This window comes from Coregonus clupeaformis, chromosome 17 (genome assembly GCF_020615455.1).
Source record: "Coregonus clupeaformis isolate EN_2021a chromosome 17, ASM2061545v1, whole genome shotgun sequence".
Lineage (NCBI taxonomy): Eukaryota > Metazoa > Chordata > Actinopteri > Salmoniformes > Salmonidae > Coregonus > Coregonus clupeaformis.
Genome location: NC_059208.1, coordinates 23,138,349 through 23,155,291, shown reverse-complemented (window position 1 = coordinate 23,155,291; position 16,943 = coordinate 23,138,349). Strand labels below are relative to the sequence as shown.

Genomic DNA, 16,943 nt, shown 5'->3' with positions numbered 1-16,943 from the left:
ACAAACATTTAATTAGGAAATGTATCAGAATGAGCATAGATTATTATGATCTTGGTTTATGAAATATATACAAAGCGCAAAGGTACTCACAGACATTACAATAATTTAAAACAAAGGCTCTTTAAATCAGATTTCACAAAAATACAAAGACAATGTGCAGAAAGTTAAGAAGCTCCACTCAGTGCCACGTCTCCAACAGCAAACTAAATATTACAGACTTCCTCAAACTTCTTAATCGTGTGACAAACATACAATTTTCTCAAACTTTAAATAATTTTCAATCAGAACCTAAAATGAATGAATAAAAACTGCATTCGATCATTATAGGCAAGGGTTTTGATTTAGATTAACCATGATGATAGACAGGTCTTGATGTGTGTGTGTCAGAGTAGGGCGTCTCTGCTCGCTAAGCTAGAACAGTCAGCAGGACAGGACGATAGTCAGCCCAAAGAGGATGGAGCAGAGTAGAGCAGGGCCATCTGAACAACTCTTCTCTTCACTCTCACACAGGTTTCTGGTTTACTCATTTTCAAACTTGCTGTATGGGTGGTCAGAGTCAGGGACAAGACCTGTAAAACCAAATACAGAGAGAGAGAAATAAAGGAGGGATGGGGAACATTGAAAAACAGTGATTAGAAGCTGTTGCGTTATGACTGAGGCTGTGTAGGGGTTGTACAGAGGCTGTCTAGAGCATAGAGATCCTATTAAACTACTAGAGGGGCTGTGTCATAAACCTTAAAAGTTCCAGAATGTGGTAAAAATGGCAGCCATAGGTCAAGGAGAAATCCAAAAGAATCTAATTGTAATGAATGGCAGTAGAGGCATATTCCTGATTTTACATATGCAGGAAAATAAAAGTAAGGGATGTGATATCAGAAATTGTGCAATAGAATTGTCTACTTAAAATACTGTAATAATTACAAATACAGTTTATATGGGTTTTATACAAATTCTCTGTATAAATAGCCTCTAAAATATATGTAAACAGACCATAAATGTCAAAATGTTTTTCTTGGAAAGCTAATACACTGCTAAAAAAATAAAGGGAACACTTAAACAACAATGTAACTCCAAGTCAATCACACTTCTGTGAAATCAAACTGTCCACTTAGGAAGCAACACTGATTGACAATACATTTCACATGCTGTTGTGCAAATGGAATAGACAACAGGTGGAAATTATAGGCAATTAGCAAGACACCCCCAATAAAGAAGTGGTTCTGCAGGTGGTGACCACAGACCACTTCTCAGTTCCTATGCTTCCTGGCTGATGTTTTGGTCACTTTTGAATGCTGGCGGTGCTTTCACTCTAGTGGTAGCATGAGACGGAGTCTACAACCCACACAAGTGGCTCAGGTAGTGCAGCTCATCCAGGATGGCACATCAATGCGAGCTGTGGCAAGAAGGTTTGCTGTGTCTGTCAGCGTAGTGTCCAGAGCATGGAGGCGCTACCAGGAGACAGGCCAGTACATCAGGAGATGTGGAGGAGGCCGTAGGAGGGCAACAACCCAGCAGCAGGACCGCTACCTCCGCCTTTGTGCAAGGAGGAGCAGGAGCACTGCCAGAGCCCTGCAAAATGACCTCCAGCAGGCCACAAATGTGCATGTGTCTGCTCAAACGTTCAGAAACAGACTCCATGAGGGTGGTATGAGGGCCCGACGTCCACAGGTGGGGATTGTGTTTACAGCCCAACACCGTGCAGGACGTTTGGCATTTGCCAGAGAACACCAAGATTGGCAAATTCGCCACTGGTGCCCTGTGCTCTTCACAGATGAAAGCAGGTTCACACTGAGCACATGTGACAGACGTGAGAGTCTGGAGACGCCGTGGAGAACGTTCTGCTGCCTGCAACATCCTCCAGCATGACCGGTTTGGCGGTGGGTCAGTCATGGTGTGGGGTGGCATTTCTTTGGGGGGCCGCACAGCCCTCCATGTGCTCGCCAGAGGTAGCCTGACTGCCATTAGGTACCGAGATGAGATCCTCAGACCCCCTTGTGAGACCATATGCTGGTGCGGTTGGCCCTGGGTTCCTCCTAATGCAAGACAATGCTAGACCTCATGTGGCTGGAGTGTGTCAGCAGTTCCTGCAAGAGGAAGGCATTGATGCTATGGACTGGCCCGCCCGTTCCCCAGACCTGAATCCAATTGAGCACATCTGGGACATCATGTCTCGCTCCATCCACCAACGCCACGTTGCACCACAGACTGTCCAGGAGTTGGCGGATGCTTTAGTCCAGGTCTGGGAGGAGATCCCTCAGGAGACCATCCGCCACCTCATCAGGAGCATGCCCAGGCGTTGTAGGGAGGTCATACAGGCACGTGGAGGCCACACACACTACTGAGCCTCATTTTGACTTGTTTTAAGGACATTACATCAAAGTTGGATCAGCCTGTAGTGTGGTTTTCCACTTTAATTTTGAGGGTGACTCCAAATCCAGACCTCCATGGGTTGATACATTTGATTTCCATTGATAATTTTTGTGTGATTTTGTTGTCAGCACATTCAACTATGTAAAGAAAAAAGTATTTAATAAGATTATTTCATTCATTCAGATCTAGGATGTGTTGTTTAAGTGTTCCCTTTATTTTTTTGAGCAGTGTATATTGATACAATATCAGTACTTGTTGCATTTACAAGTCCTATCATCAACTGATTTCAGCCAGTGTATGGCTGTGGATTGACTGCATTGTTTGAAAGGAATGTTGGCAAATTGGTAGTTAAGTTAAAACACTAATGGAATCATTCCTCTAAAACTGGAAGGCTAGCTAGCTAACAAACATACAGTGCAGATAAATTCTTCAAATTAATTATTTTACACGATATCTTATCACAGCACTGGCAAACCATGGTTGACCAACTCCCTGACCAAAATGGCTAACATTTATTCCATCATAAGAAGGTTCATGTCCATTCTAGTATTCTATATAGTTCCATGGTCCATGGTTGTACAGAGGCTGTCTAGGGGTTGTACAGAGGCTGTGGAGATTATGGGAATGTGGTGCAGGTCACTAGGTCTTGTTTGATCTCTGAGGATTGACTGAGTGAAAGGCGCACACACACACAGCCTGTTTGAGTAGCAGACAAATGCCAAACGGTCCCTGATGTACATAGACTGCTGTAAGAAGGAGGCATGTGAAGGAGACCACCATCCATCACTCTGTCATGTTGTCCATACAGAAAATCACAATTGATGTGGAACTGCAAACAATACCACAGAGATATGTTAACACACACCTCGAGACATGTTAACACACACACACACACACCTTGAGACATGTTAACACACACCTCGAGACATGTTAACACACACCTCGAGACATGTTAACACACACACACACACACACACACACACACACACCTCGAGACATGTTAACACACACCTCGAGACATGTTAACACACAAACACACACCTCGAGACATGTTAACACACACAGAGACATGTTAACACACACACACACACACACACCTTGAGACATGTTAACACACACACACACCTCGAGACATGTTAACACACACCGAGACATGTTAACACACAAACACACACCTCGAGACATGTTAACACACACACCTCGAAACATGTTAGCACACACCTCGAGACATGTTAACACACAAACACACACCTCGAGACATGTTAACACACACCGAGACATGTTAACACACACACACACACACACCTCGAGACATGTTAACACACACACACACACACACACCTCGAGACATGTTAACACACACCGAGACATGTTAACACACAAACACACACCTCGAGACATGTTAACACACACACCTCGAGACATGTTAACACACACCTCGAGACATGTTAACACACAAACACACACCTCGAGACATGTTAACACACACACCTCGAGACATGTTAACACACACACCTCGAGACATGTTAACACACACACACACACACACACACCTCGAGACATGTTAACACACACACACACACCTCGAGACATGTTAACACACACACACACCTCGAGACATGTTAACACACACACCGAGACATGTTAACACACACACACACACACCTCGAGACATGTTAACACACACACACACACACACCTCGAGACATGTTAACACACACACACACCTCGAGACATGTTAACACACACACACACACACACACACACCTCGAGACATGTTAACACACACACACACCTCGAGACATGTTAACACACACACACACACACCTCGAGACATGTTAACACACACACACACACCTCGAGACATGTTAACACACACACACACCTCGAGACATGTTAACACACACACACCTCGAGACATGTTAACACACACACCGAGACATGTTAACACACACACACACACACACACACCTCAAGACATGTTAACACACAGGCACAAAACATACACACACGTGAAGGCAATGTATGGAAAAATCTCAAATATTACAACATCAATAACAGAAAAATAGATTGTTTTCACTAGGAATATGGAGCAACGTGGAGCTTTAGAGTTATGCTACCCCCCTCTCACACTTAACCAGAAGCAGATGTCTTTATATACATTATCAAGCCAACTCAGCCCAGTATCTGACATCCAAAGTGTGATGCATCGTGTTAGAATTGATTTAGAGAGACTTGAGGTAAAGTAACCAATACGTGGGCTGAGTTGGCTTGTTTGTGACACGTTCACTACACTGAATAATGCATTAACGTGACCGAGGATGGAAATTCAATAAGCAACACCCTAGAAAATATGGAAATGGATGCCAATGAATGCTGAATGCTCATCCCATTATGCCTATGTAAAGTACATCAGGTCACAGAGCAGTAAGAGGCTTGTAAATGTACAGTCTCAGAAGACTTTCATATCTGGGGAAGTAGAGTAAGGTCATTGGGTCAGATTATATAAGGAAGTGTTTCTTGGGTCTAATTGCATAGGAGGTTAGAGGGAGTCAATAGGTTCATATTAGATACAAGATAAATTGCTAGTAAAAAGTTGAGACATACCATTATATACATTTATGTAGTTCTGTCCTTGATCTGTTCTGTATCATGTTTCATGTGGACCCCAGGAAGAGTAGCTGATGCTATGGCAACAGTTAATGTGGATCCTAATAAAATACCTAAAATAGTTATATTAGCCTAACTTCTATAAGTTAAAGAGGGAGATACGCACCATACTTCTTGCGGATGTCATCATGCCTCACCTTCCTCTCCACATTCCTGTAAGAGTAGAGGACAACGTTTGTCATTTTCTATCACACAGTAACATGACAATTACCAACACTGGAACATATAATAACCCGAGAACAGAAGAACACAGCACAGGATAATAAACATTAGGAAATGAAGGATTCATAAAGTCTTCTTAGTCAGTACTTCTGGGTAATTAATGAAATTGTGAATACAAGCCTCATACTTTTTAAACCACCAGTCAGTAAGCACTGTTACATGCACACAATCATACGATTATTGTGGACAGTCAGATTAATATAATAGTTTGTTTAAAACGTTGACATGTTTTGCAAGAAGAACGATTTCCCTAATAATCCTGTTTAAATGGACACATCTGAAATCAGGCTAGCCTACCTGATGGGACTTTTGATAAATGTAGAAAATTACTAATCAAAATAAACATTCTACCACAGTGACCAAGTTATTTTTGCTAAGCCTATTTGATTCGGAGTTCGGACATTTAAAGTTTGTATGTGAAAACTATTTCTAAGATGCATACTTTCAATTTTCCCAAGCTCACTTCACTCACGCATATGAAGTAGACTTGCGTTACCGGTGCTGGCACATAGACAGATCAAATACACTGCTGGAACGCCGATTAAGCTGTTCACATGTCCTAATCATTCTAAAGATTGCTCAGAAGACCAGGTGCTTTAATCAGCGTGTGCTTACTTCCATTTTGACCTTACGTAGAGTAAGGTGTTTACATGACAAATGCCATACTCGGCCTACTGCCATAATCAGTTTAATATCTAATTATGAGTGTGCATGTAAACGTACTCAGTCAGTGGGTGTTTCTGCTAAACTTGTTACATGTTGTTTCACACTGCCGCTTTTAGCACCTCAGCTTTCTCACCAGTGACACTTCACAGTTCCTACACCATACTCCCCAGCCTCCTCAGAGGAGCACCACTTAATGGAAGAACTTTGCCCAAGCTGCACATACCTTATCAAGCCCACAAACGGACTGCAGTCACTGCAGTAGTGGAGATATCAAATGTGGTTGTCAAAAGCGATCAATAACAAAAGTGGCATCTACATCTGTCGTCTACAATCAAAAAGTTGACTCCACCCTCCATCTTGCTGAACGAAGCTGCCATGCCTTAAAGTGGCAGCATTAAGCCTTTAGACATCTGACATTATTTAAGGCAGCTTTAGTGTCATTGTTTACCTCCCCTTGGCCCCTGATAGAGGCCCGTAAACAACAAGACGCTGTGTTTTACCCCGGCATGGACAGCAGTAGGTGAAATACGAGCACAGGGCAGGCTGAGGAGCCAGCAGCCCTGCCTGCCACCCGGCCATTGCTTTCCCTTTATGGGTGACACAAAGGAGGCAGGGAGGGGAGGCGGTTTTGATTGTTTTGTTGGCCCCTCAAGGGACGTAAATTAACTGGGTCCCCAGTGCCAGTCCCACACAAAGAAAGACAACAGTGTAAATCAGTCTGGGCTCTTTAATGCCAGGTAGTGATCTGTGGAGCAGCAATCAGTGGAGGAGGCAGGCTGACAACACAGGGAGCAGAGAGGAGCAGAGGCTGTCCTGACCACCATCTGTCTCCCCCACCTCCCTCCCTCTCAGCTGACTGACTGACTCCCACATAACCATGTACGAAGGCAACAAGTGGGAGGGGAGGAGGGAGGGAGAGTGACCGGAAGAAATCGGAAAAGAGCGAGAGGGATGAACACAATCTCAAAGACTCAAGTGCACTTTCTAAACTATCTCTGTCTTAGACCTCCCCAAACTTAACCTATTCCCTGTATTATTTCAATGGGACATTTTGAAACATTGAGATACAGTAAGAGTCGGTGGAGTATGGAGCTGGATATTTAAAGTGGAGCTGTATGGTGGGGCTGTGATGTGGTAACTTATGTCTGTTTAGTTGTTCTGTAGAACGCTCCCCATCGGTGGCTCAGATGACAGAGGGCTCAGAGCGCTTAGCTGTGCCCTAACCTCTCCATCTCCAGACTCTAGGGATGTGCTGTAATCTCTCTAGAGGTTCCCTCCTCTCCCATGGTGCCTAAAACAGACCTGGGTCCTCTCTGTTCCCATCAGAACAGCAACACTGTCTATGTAGTCAGTACAGGTCCCTCCTCTCCCATGATGCCTAAAACAGACCTGGATCCTCTCTGTTCCCATCAGAACAGCAACACTGTCTATGTAGGTCAGTACAGGTCCCTCTCCCATGATGCCTAAAACAGACCTGGATACTCTCTGTTCCCATCAGAACAGCAACACTGTCTATGTAGTCAGTACACTAACACAGACTATGATGGTTTGAGACACATCAGGAACTGACTGAGTGAGTTTACTCTGCATTCCCTGGCTTGAATGGACGGACGACGACTTCCGGACCAGCTTTAGTACACAGTGATTCTGTGTCGGAGGAACTGTGGCTCAGAATCCCATTTCTACCACTACACTACAAGATGTAGTAGCCTGTTCTTTATTCAACACACACTTATGACCTCATTATCAAAGTGCAGCTGCTGAGGACTAAGAGCTGTTGTCAGTGATTACAATCCTCTCGGTTGGTGTTTGAGCATACACACAGGCACACACAGTATTTCTCATGGGGACGGTGCTGCATGGAGAGCCGCAGGCACAGCTCACCAACTGTTCAAATCTCCAACCCTGACAGAGAATGTCTCTATAGATGCTCACCAGCAACAGAGTAGAAAACTCTGAATCTGACTAGGTAGCTGTGGGAAGTGCTTTCTAGCATTGAAACGGATACAAGCACCTCACCAAAAATCAAAGCAAGTAACAGTGTGGGCTCACACAAATCTTTGTGTTGATAAAATGGGGCATCTTTTAGTAGTGGTTTGAAAGCCAGTGTGAAGCTGAGGGTGTGATAACTAATGAGTCCTTACCGTTCATCAGCACGCTGTCTGATGTCCTCTCTCCTCCTGGCAAACCTCTCCTCATCTCTGTCTGGCCTGGTGAGACACAGAGACACAGGCAGCGTTACAATCACCTTGAAACATCACGGTCTACAGACCCATAGAGACACACACTAGCACAGATTGGTCTGAGAACACACTTTCCCTGTACAGTATATTTAAGCAATAAGGCACGAAGGGGTGTGGTATATGGCCATATACTCCGCATTGCGTCGTGCCTAAGGACAGCCCTTAGCCGTGGTATATCGGCCATATACCACAAACCCACGAGGTGCCTTATTGCTATCATAAACTGGTTACCAACGTAAAAAAATCTATGTAAATATACTTTATTGTCTCCGAGTGGAAATGAGACTTGGACAGAATTCCTTATAAACAATAACACTACAAGACATTGTTCTTCACTTTGCATAGATCCTGTATCCTGTTATTCTTTTGCTTGTGTTTTATGCAAAACGTGAGGATGCTCTTGTGTAAGCTTGGAAAGGTTGAGAGGTTCTGCTGGGGAAACGAGAGGTGTCATCTCTGTTAATTGGATGTAATCTTATAATGGAACAAATCATTTTGCCAATATATGCAGATGCATTCCAATGATTGGGAGGTGAGAAATATGAACTGTGTGAGCGTGTCTGTAGTTGAATTTCATATGGGACAGACATGTTTTCTCGTCGTCACGGCCTTCATGTCTAGTTAGGATAGATGGTTGACATGCACAGAGCGGCTGCATTTAAAATGGCTGCCAATCAGGGTGTCAGGCCAGCAAGCATTTGATTGACATTTGACGTTCCACTATGTAGTGACAGTTTGTTCTTCCTCCCTCCTAGCATCGCATAACAAGCAGGGCAGGATCAGCATCCAGGACTGCACCTACCTGTTTTAATAAAAGGGTATAACCACTGTACATAGACGGTGCACGTTAATAGAGATTTGCATTTTGAATAATTTCATGTTGGACGTAACGCAAAGGATATGAGTAATATCAGCACATTTATGAGGCGTCTGAGGTATTGAAAGACATGGTTAGTGTGGAGGTTTCCTAGGATTATGAACAAGACCGACTGATAAAGCCCTTGCCATTCTATGCAAGTATCCCTTAATATTAGGCTAGACAGGTCAATTCTGTGACATCACTTCCTGTCTTACCCTGATTCACGTTTCTTGCAGCAACAGCAGCAGCAACAACAGACTGTGATGCTGATGAGGATGGTCCCGCCTAACACTGCCATGGCAATGATCAGGGCCTCGAAGTTCACTGGAACAGAGAAAAGGTCAAAGGTCAAGATATGAACAAATAACAACATGCTTCAAGTTTATTTGACTTTTAAGTGAATTTCACACACGTTCACAATACACTATCCTTTAACAAGGATGAAGAGAAAATTGAATTATTAATGTGATTATGCATTTATTCTACCAATATGTAGGTATATGACTAATAAACCCATAAGGAATCAAACAGATTCAAATGAGGGGTGCACAGACTGCACTGATACTGATTGGTTGAGAAAGTCAGATATGCAGTATTATTTAATAGGCCTGAGCGGAACCAGCCTGTGATTGAGCGATATGAAAAGCTCAGCTTGGCACTCAGACCCCTTTTCAACAGTGCACATTTGTTAGACAATACTGCGACCTGCTGGTGTGTTTTTGAAATTACAAGTGGGGTTTAATGTCAAGATTTTAGCACTTACTCGATTTAGTTTGGACAAAAGATATGTTGGTCAAGAATTGTTGCATAATATTCTTCTTACCTTTGGGTTTTGAATGCATGAGTCACATGTTGAGAAGGCTTTGTAAACTGATTAGTAACTAGTTTGGACAAAGATGGTTGTTTCCAAAATCTCATGTCATAAAACATTGTATTCCTGATTAAATATGCCAATATTTGTGGGGGGAAAACAAATCCATTTTATTTTTATTTTTTACAGATCTCTTCTTTCATTATTAAAATGATCACAACAACAGTGTGGAAAGTGTGTTATTCCTTAGTATCTAGCCCTGGTATCTAACCCCATGGTTGTGCTCAGAAACCAACCAGACACCCCATGCTGTTGTCATCTGTGGCCCAGAGGCCTGTGATCAGAGCCCCAGCAGCCAGCTCCAGCAGGCAGCCCCAGTGTGTGTGTGTGTGTGTGTGTGTGTGTTTGTGTGGATCAGTCAGTGGGGCGGCTCTTTAATCAACACAGAACAGCCAGAGGGGGCAGGCTGGCTGACTGACATCTGCTAGGCCTGAATGAGCCACGGCCTGTTTACCCCACTACCATCTAGAAGGCGGAGACAGTACAGGTGCATCAAAGCTGGGACCGAGAGCCTGAAAAACAACTTCTATCTCCAGGCCATCAGACTGTTAAATAGTCCCCACTACCCAGCCTCCGCCCAGTACCCTGCCCTGAACCTTAGTCACCGTTACTTGCCAGCTACCACACGGTACCCTATCCTGCACTTTAAAGACTGCTGCCCTATGTACATAGTCACTGAACACTGGTCACTTTAATAATGTTTACATACTGTTTCAACCACTTTATATGTACTGTATATACTGTATTCTAGTTAAGGCTCATCCTATATAACTACTGCTGTACACACCTTTTCTCTTCATATACTGTCCATACGGTCTATACACACCTTTATATACATAGATACAGTGCCTTCAGAAAGTATACATACCTCTTGACTTATTCCACATTTTGTTGTTACAGCCTGAATTCAAAATTGATCAAATAGATTTTTCTTCTCACCAATCTACACACAATACCCCATAATGACAAAGTGAAAACATGCATTTAGACATTTTTGCAAATTGAAAATTAAATACAGAAATATCTAATTTACATTAGTATTCACACCACCTGAGTCAATACATGTTAGAATCACCTTTGGCAGTGATTACAGCTGTGAGTATTTCTGGGTAAGTCTCTAAGAGCTTTGTACACCTGCATTGTACAATACTTGCACATTATTTTTTTTTAAATTATTCAAGCTCTGTCAAGTTGGTTGTTGATCATTGCTAGACAGCCATTTTCAAGTCTTGCCATAAGATTTAAGCCACTTAGGAACATTCAATGTCGTCTTCGTAAGCAACTCCAGTGTACACTGAGTGTATAAAACATTAGGAACACCTGCTCTTTCCATGACATAGACTGACCAGGTAAAAGCTATGATCCCTTATTAAATCCCCTTCAATCAGTGTAGATGAATGGGAGGAGACAGGATAAAGAAGGATTTTTAAGCTTTGAGACATGGATTGTGTGTGTGCCATTCAGAGGGTGAATGGGCAAGACAAAAAACTTAAGTGCTTTTGAACAGGGTATGGTAGTAGGTGCCAGGCGACCGGTTTGTGTCAAGAACTGCAACACAACAGTTTCCCGTGTGCATCAACAATGGTCCACCAGCCAAAGGACATCAAGCCAACTTGACAACTGTGGGAAGCATTTGAGTCAACATGGGCCAGCATCCCTGTGGAACGCTTTCGACACCTTGTAGAGTCCATGCAAAGACAAATTGAGGCTGTTCTGAGGGGAAAAGGGGGGTTGTTCCTAATGTTTTAGTAAGGTGTTGTTCTTAATCTTTTCTACACTCAGTGTGTTTTAGGTCATTGTCCTGCTGAAAGGTGAATTCATCTCCCAGTGTCTGGTGGAAACAGACAGGTTTTCCTCTAGGATTTTGCCTGTGCTTATCTCCATTCAGTTTCTTTTTTATCCTGAAAAATTGACCCAGTCCTTAAGGATTACAAGCATACCCATAACATGATGCAGCCACCACTATGCTTGAAAATATGGAGAGTGGTACTAAGTAATGTGTTGTACTGGATTTGAGCAGTTTCCTTCCGCTCCGGCAACTAAGTTAGAAAGGACGCCTGTATCTTTGTAGTGCCTGGATATATTTATACACCATCCAAAGTGTAATTAATCATTTCACCATGCTCAAAGGGATATTCAATGTCTGCTTTTTTTATTTTTACCCATCTACCAATAGGTGCCCTTCTCTGCGAGGCAAACCTCCATGGTTTTTGTGGTTGAATCTGTGTTTGAAATGCACTGCTCGACAGAGACCATACATATAATTGTATGTGTGGGGTAACGAGATGAGGTAGTCATTCAAAAATCAAGTTAAACACTATTATTGCACACAAAGTGAGTCCATGCAACTTGTGACTTGTTAAGCATATGTTTACTCCTGAACTGATTTAGGCTTGCCATAACAAAGGGGTTGAATACTTATTGACTCAAGACATTTCAGCTTTTCATTTGTAATTATTTTGTAAACATTTCTAAAAACATAATTCCACATTATGGGGTATTGTGTGTAGGCCAGTGACAAAATCTCAGCCTTTAACAAACACAACCGAATGTAGAAGAAGTCAAGGGGTGTGAATACTTTCTCAATGGCCCATTTATTAGGTACACCACCCAGTTCACGAAAATGATTAGCTCCTACAGACAATGAGTCACGTGGCCATGGCTTGCTATATAAAGCAGGCAGACAGGCAGAGGCATTCAGTTACTGTTTGAACGTTAGAATGTGCAAAACGAGTGACCTAAGCGACTTTGAGCTTGGTATGATCGTCGGTGCCAGGCACGGCAGTTCCAGTAGCTCAGAAACGGCCAGCCTCCTGGGCTTTACACTCACAGCAGTGTCTAGGGTTTACCGAGAATGGTGCGACAAACAAAATACATCCAGTCAGCGGTAGTCCTGTGGGCGAAAACAGCTCGTTGATGAGAGAGGTCATTGGAGAATGGCAAGAATCGTGCAAGCTAACAGGCGGCCACAAAAAAGTTCAAAAGTGGTGTGCAGAACTCGTCGGTCTTTGTCACGGATGGGCTATTGCAGCAGACGACCACACCAGGTTCCACTCCTATCAGCTAAAAACAAGAAGAAGCGGCACCAGTGGGCACACAATCAGTCCATGGCCCAATCCTGCCTGGTGTCAACGGTACAGGCTGGTGGTGTAATGGTTAGAGGAATGTTTTCCTGGCACACGTTAGGTCCCTTGATACCAATTGAGCAACGTTTGAACACCACACCTTGTAGAATCCATGCTCTGAAGAATTCAGGCTGTTCTGGATGCAAAGGGGGGGTCCAACCCGGTACTAATAGGTTGCCAAACCCACTGGCTCCAGGTCATTTATAAATCACTGCTAGGCAAATCCCCGCCTTATCTTAGCTCATTGGTCACCATAGCAACACCCATCCGTAGTATACGCTCCAGCAGGTATATCTCACTGGTCATCCCCAAAGCCAACACCTCCTATGGCCGCCATTCCTTCCAGTTCTCTGCTGCCAATGACTGGAACGAACTGCAAAAATCTCTGAAGCTGAAGACTTATCTCCCTCACTAACTTTAAGCATCAGTTGTCAGAGCAGCTTACCGATCACTGCACCTGTACACAGCCCATCTGTAATTAGCCCACCCAACTACCTCATCCCCATATTGTTATTTATTTTGCTCATTTGCACCCCAGTATCTCTATTTGCACATCATCTTCAGACTCGGACATTGCTCATTCTGATATTTCTTCATTTTGGGGGATTTGTGTGTATTGTTAGGTATTTCTGCACTTTTGGAACTAGAAACGTAAGCATTTCGCTGCAGCTGCAATAAAATCAGCAAATTAAGTGTATGCGACCAATATAATTTGATTTTGAACTATGCCAACAAGGCTCCACCATTCACAATCAGATGTACTATTATGTATTAAATCTGACTGTTGCTATATTGACCTGAACAGACAACCAACTAAGCATGTGACTAAGCATGTGGCCCTCCAAGTGCTGATGTGGGTACAGCGCAGGCTTTTGTTCTAGCAAAGTAGTAACACACTTGATTCTACTAATCCATGTCTAAATCAAACACTACAATAAGTTATTTAGTACAATCAGGTGTGTTCTTGCTTGGGTGGGACTAACGCCTGCATCCACATCAGGAGGTCTAATGGGAGGTCCCATCGTGTAAAACTTCATTTCACTCACCCCAACACACTCCCCATCGTGCCTGTGACAGTTTACACACTGCAGGTGGAGGCAGAATGTAGCTCACTGGGTAGTCTGTGCACGTGCCGTTGGTCATGCACCACAGGCACTGAGAAAAGACAACACTCATCATTAGCCTACTACTTCAATTATCAAACAAAGAGTTGATATGCGCAGGATCACCTATTCCCAGCCTTCACCCATGTCCTTAACTGTCCATCAATTGACCATTAGGCATATTGCTTTATCTAGGTCATGTCATATCTACGAGCCCTCGAAGTTAGCCACTGCCAGTTACTAGAGAGAGATGTATTTATATTTCTATTAGTGATGGGAGGGGGCAATTGATAATTACTTATGAGTTATTCTTTTTGGACAATATATTGTATTGCATCGTTTTGACAATATCACAATATTAATTGTGCTAGTTGGCTGTACCTGCACCAAAACTCAAGTATTTTTCCTTCATAGATTGTTTTCCATGTTCTTTTTAAAAAGGGAGACAATTTATTTTCAGCATTTTTATTTCCATGACTGATCAAAACTTGTTTTCTCATGGCTCTCGTCCCTCTGCAGCAGACACATGGTGCGCAATATGTTTGGAACAACGAAACGCAATACATATGGAATAATGAGAATCACAATACAAATCGTATCGGCATTAAGTATCGTGATAATATCGTATGGTGAGGTCCCTGGCAATACCCAGCCCTAATTTCTATAGAGTAACTTAAATGGATTCAGACATTAGTTTCAATGATGTGACCCTTGTATAAAATGGTACAAATTGACAAAAAATATATATTTGATTGTTTTATTGAACATAGCCTGAGTGATCGTAGGCAAGGCGATAATGTATATGTTTTACAAATAAGTGTTACATAATATTCTTCTTACCTTTGGCTTTTGAATGCATGAGTCACAAGTTGAGAAGTCTTTGCAAACTGAAATGAAAGGAAATGTGTGTTCTTATTTGCATTCAGTAAGTCTTAGCTGTGCCCTGCTAAAAATTTGGCTAAATCGCCAGACTCCAGTTTTGCATGTCACACATGTTGTTGAATTTTACTAACCTAACAAGCTAACGTTAGCTGATGACGCATTTCAGTTCTAGTTAGCTAGCTAGCCATCGAGACATTGCAAGAGACATCATGCAAACAAACAAAAAAATGAAACGAGCAATGCCAATACTGAATCATGCTGTTGACACATTTCGTTACCAAAAATTTAGGAAAAGTATCTTACAAATCGATGGCGTTGGCGAAGTAGTCTGACATTCTGCTCGACTAACGAGGACACAGGCAACGGCCACAACAACAAGCATTGAGCTCATGATTCCACTCTCTGTTTTATTCATGTTATGATGCTGTTTTGAATTACTCTATCTAGCTACGCCTTTCACTTTCTAAAGCAAGTAAAAACGTAACTCCTTAAGTTGCCAAGAGCTAGCTAGCTAATAATCTAAACAAACGACGGAGTTACTTCCTGTTCTCCTCCAGGTTGAAGATACTTTTCATAAAAGGATGAAAAAGCACATACTGACACCTACTGCACTGCAGGGCGCAGTACAAGCGAGAGTGCTCACATTATCCACCAGGTGGCCATACAACACCATCAGTCTGGTACCTGCAGAGGAAAAAAATATGAAGTGCATTGCCATTGTCACAGAAATAGTAAGTCTATCAAACCAGTTTCCCATTGAGATCTCACGAGGGTGAGGTCTCATTTCCGTCGTCAGATTTAATATTATTCTATGTGGTTAGACTCCATGCCAATAAAGCCTTTTGGATGTAATTTCATTAAGAGAGATAAAGGTCATATGTATCTAATTTGAGTCTATTCTGGGTGACCTTCCCACCTTGCATCTGGCCACTGACACATTCACCACAGTGGTGAATTAACAGGTTAACTTTCGGTCCCACCTCATGGTGGTAATGATGTAAGGCTCTCCTTAGAGCTCCCACCTGGCTATCTACAGCAAGGGTTCTGGGGTTACAGCAAAGAGAACAAAACTAGCACCTGCCACATTCATCTGTGCTACAGTATAGAGAACAAAACTAGCACCTGCCACATTCATTATTCCTGTAAGGTCGATGCCCTAACAACAATGGCAAAAGATAATTGCTTTAATATACAGAGCCAAAATGCTTTGGATAATTTAAACTAGGCCTAATTCTAGAATGAATTGGTGTCTAATAGCTGTCAATTGCCTTGTAATAACATGTTTAGAATAAATAGACTCGCCAATGCCTATAAATAATTACGGATTTGATTATAATATCTGTCAGTGAAATGCATCGCTGCTCAATATACAGTCAAGTCAATAATTATTGGCACCCTTGATAACGATCAGCCAAAAATACTGTATAAAATAAATAAATAATACAAATACTGAGCTATATTGTATGCAAAAAAAAGAGGAAAATATATTATTTTATACTAATACAATTGCTCAGACAAAGATTTTGTGTAACAACTAATTTTAAAAAATCTAAGAAAGATAGGGTCCAAAATTATTGGCACCCCTGTTTTCAATACTCTAGCGCCTTCCCCTTTCGAGGTTAACTACACTGAGCCTTTTTCTAAAATGCTTTATTAGATTGGAGAACGTGTTGGGAGGGATCTTAGACCATTCCTCCATACAGATTGGTCAGATGACATGAAAATAGAGCTCCTTGGCCACACACACCAGTGTGGGTTCGGCATTGAAAAACAGAAGCATGCAGAAAAGTACCTCATACCTACTGTAAAATATGGTGGTGTTTCTTTGATGTTATGGGGCTATTTTCCGTCCACTGGTCCTGTCACCCTTGTTAAGGTCGATGGCATCATGAACTTTACCAGGTAGACTACCAGGACATTTTAGGCAAAAAC

The 16,943-nt window shown here is 42.5% G+C and overlaps 1 protein-coding gene across 1 annotated transcript; it reads right to left on the bottom strand.

Annotated features, from left to right (window-relative positions):
* Positions 1-100: 100 nt before the first annotated feature.
* On the bottom strand, positions 101-15,592 carry LOC121586014 (pituitary tumor-transforming gene 1 protein-interacting protein). Its single transcript, XM_041902429.2, has 7 exons — positions 15,315-15,592; positions 14,970-15,016; positions 14,073-14,181; positions 9,246-9,354; positions 8,073-8,138; positions 5,147-5,193; positions 101-569 (listed from the first exon to the last, which is right to left on the bottom strand). The coding sequence occupies exons 1-7, from the start codon at positions 15,424-15,426 to the stop codon at positions 520-522; spliced, it is 540 nt and encodes a 179-aa protein (XP_041758363.1). The 5' UTR covers positions 15,427-15,592; the 3' UTR covers positions 101-519.
* Between the last annotated feature and the right edge of the window lie 1,351 nt (positions 15,593-16,943).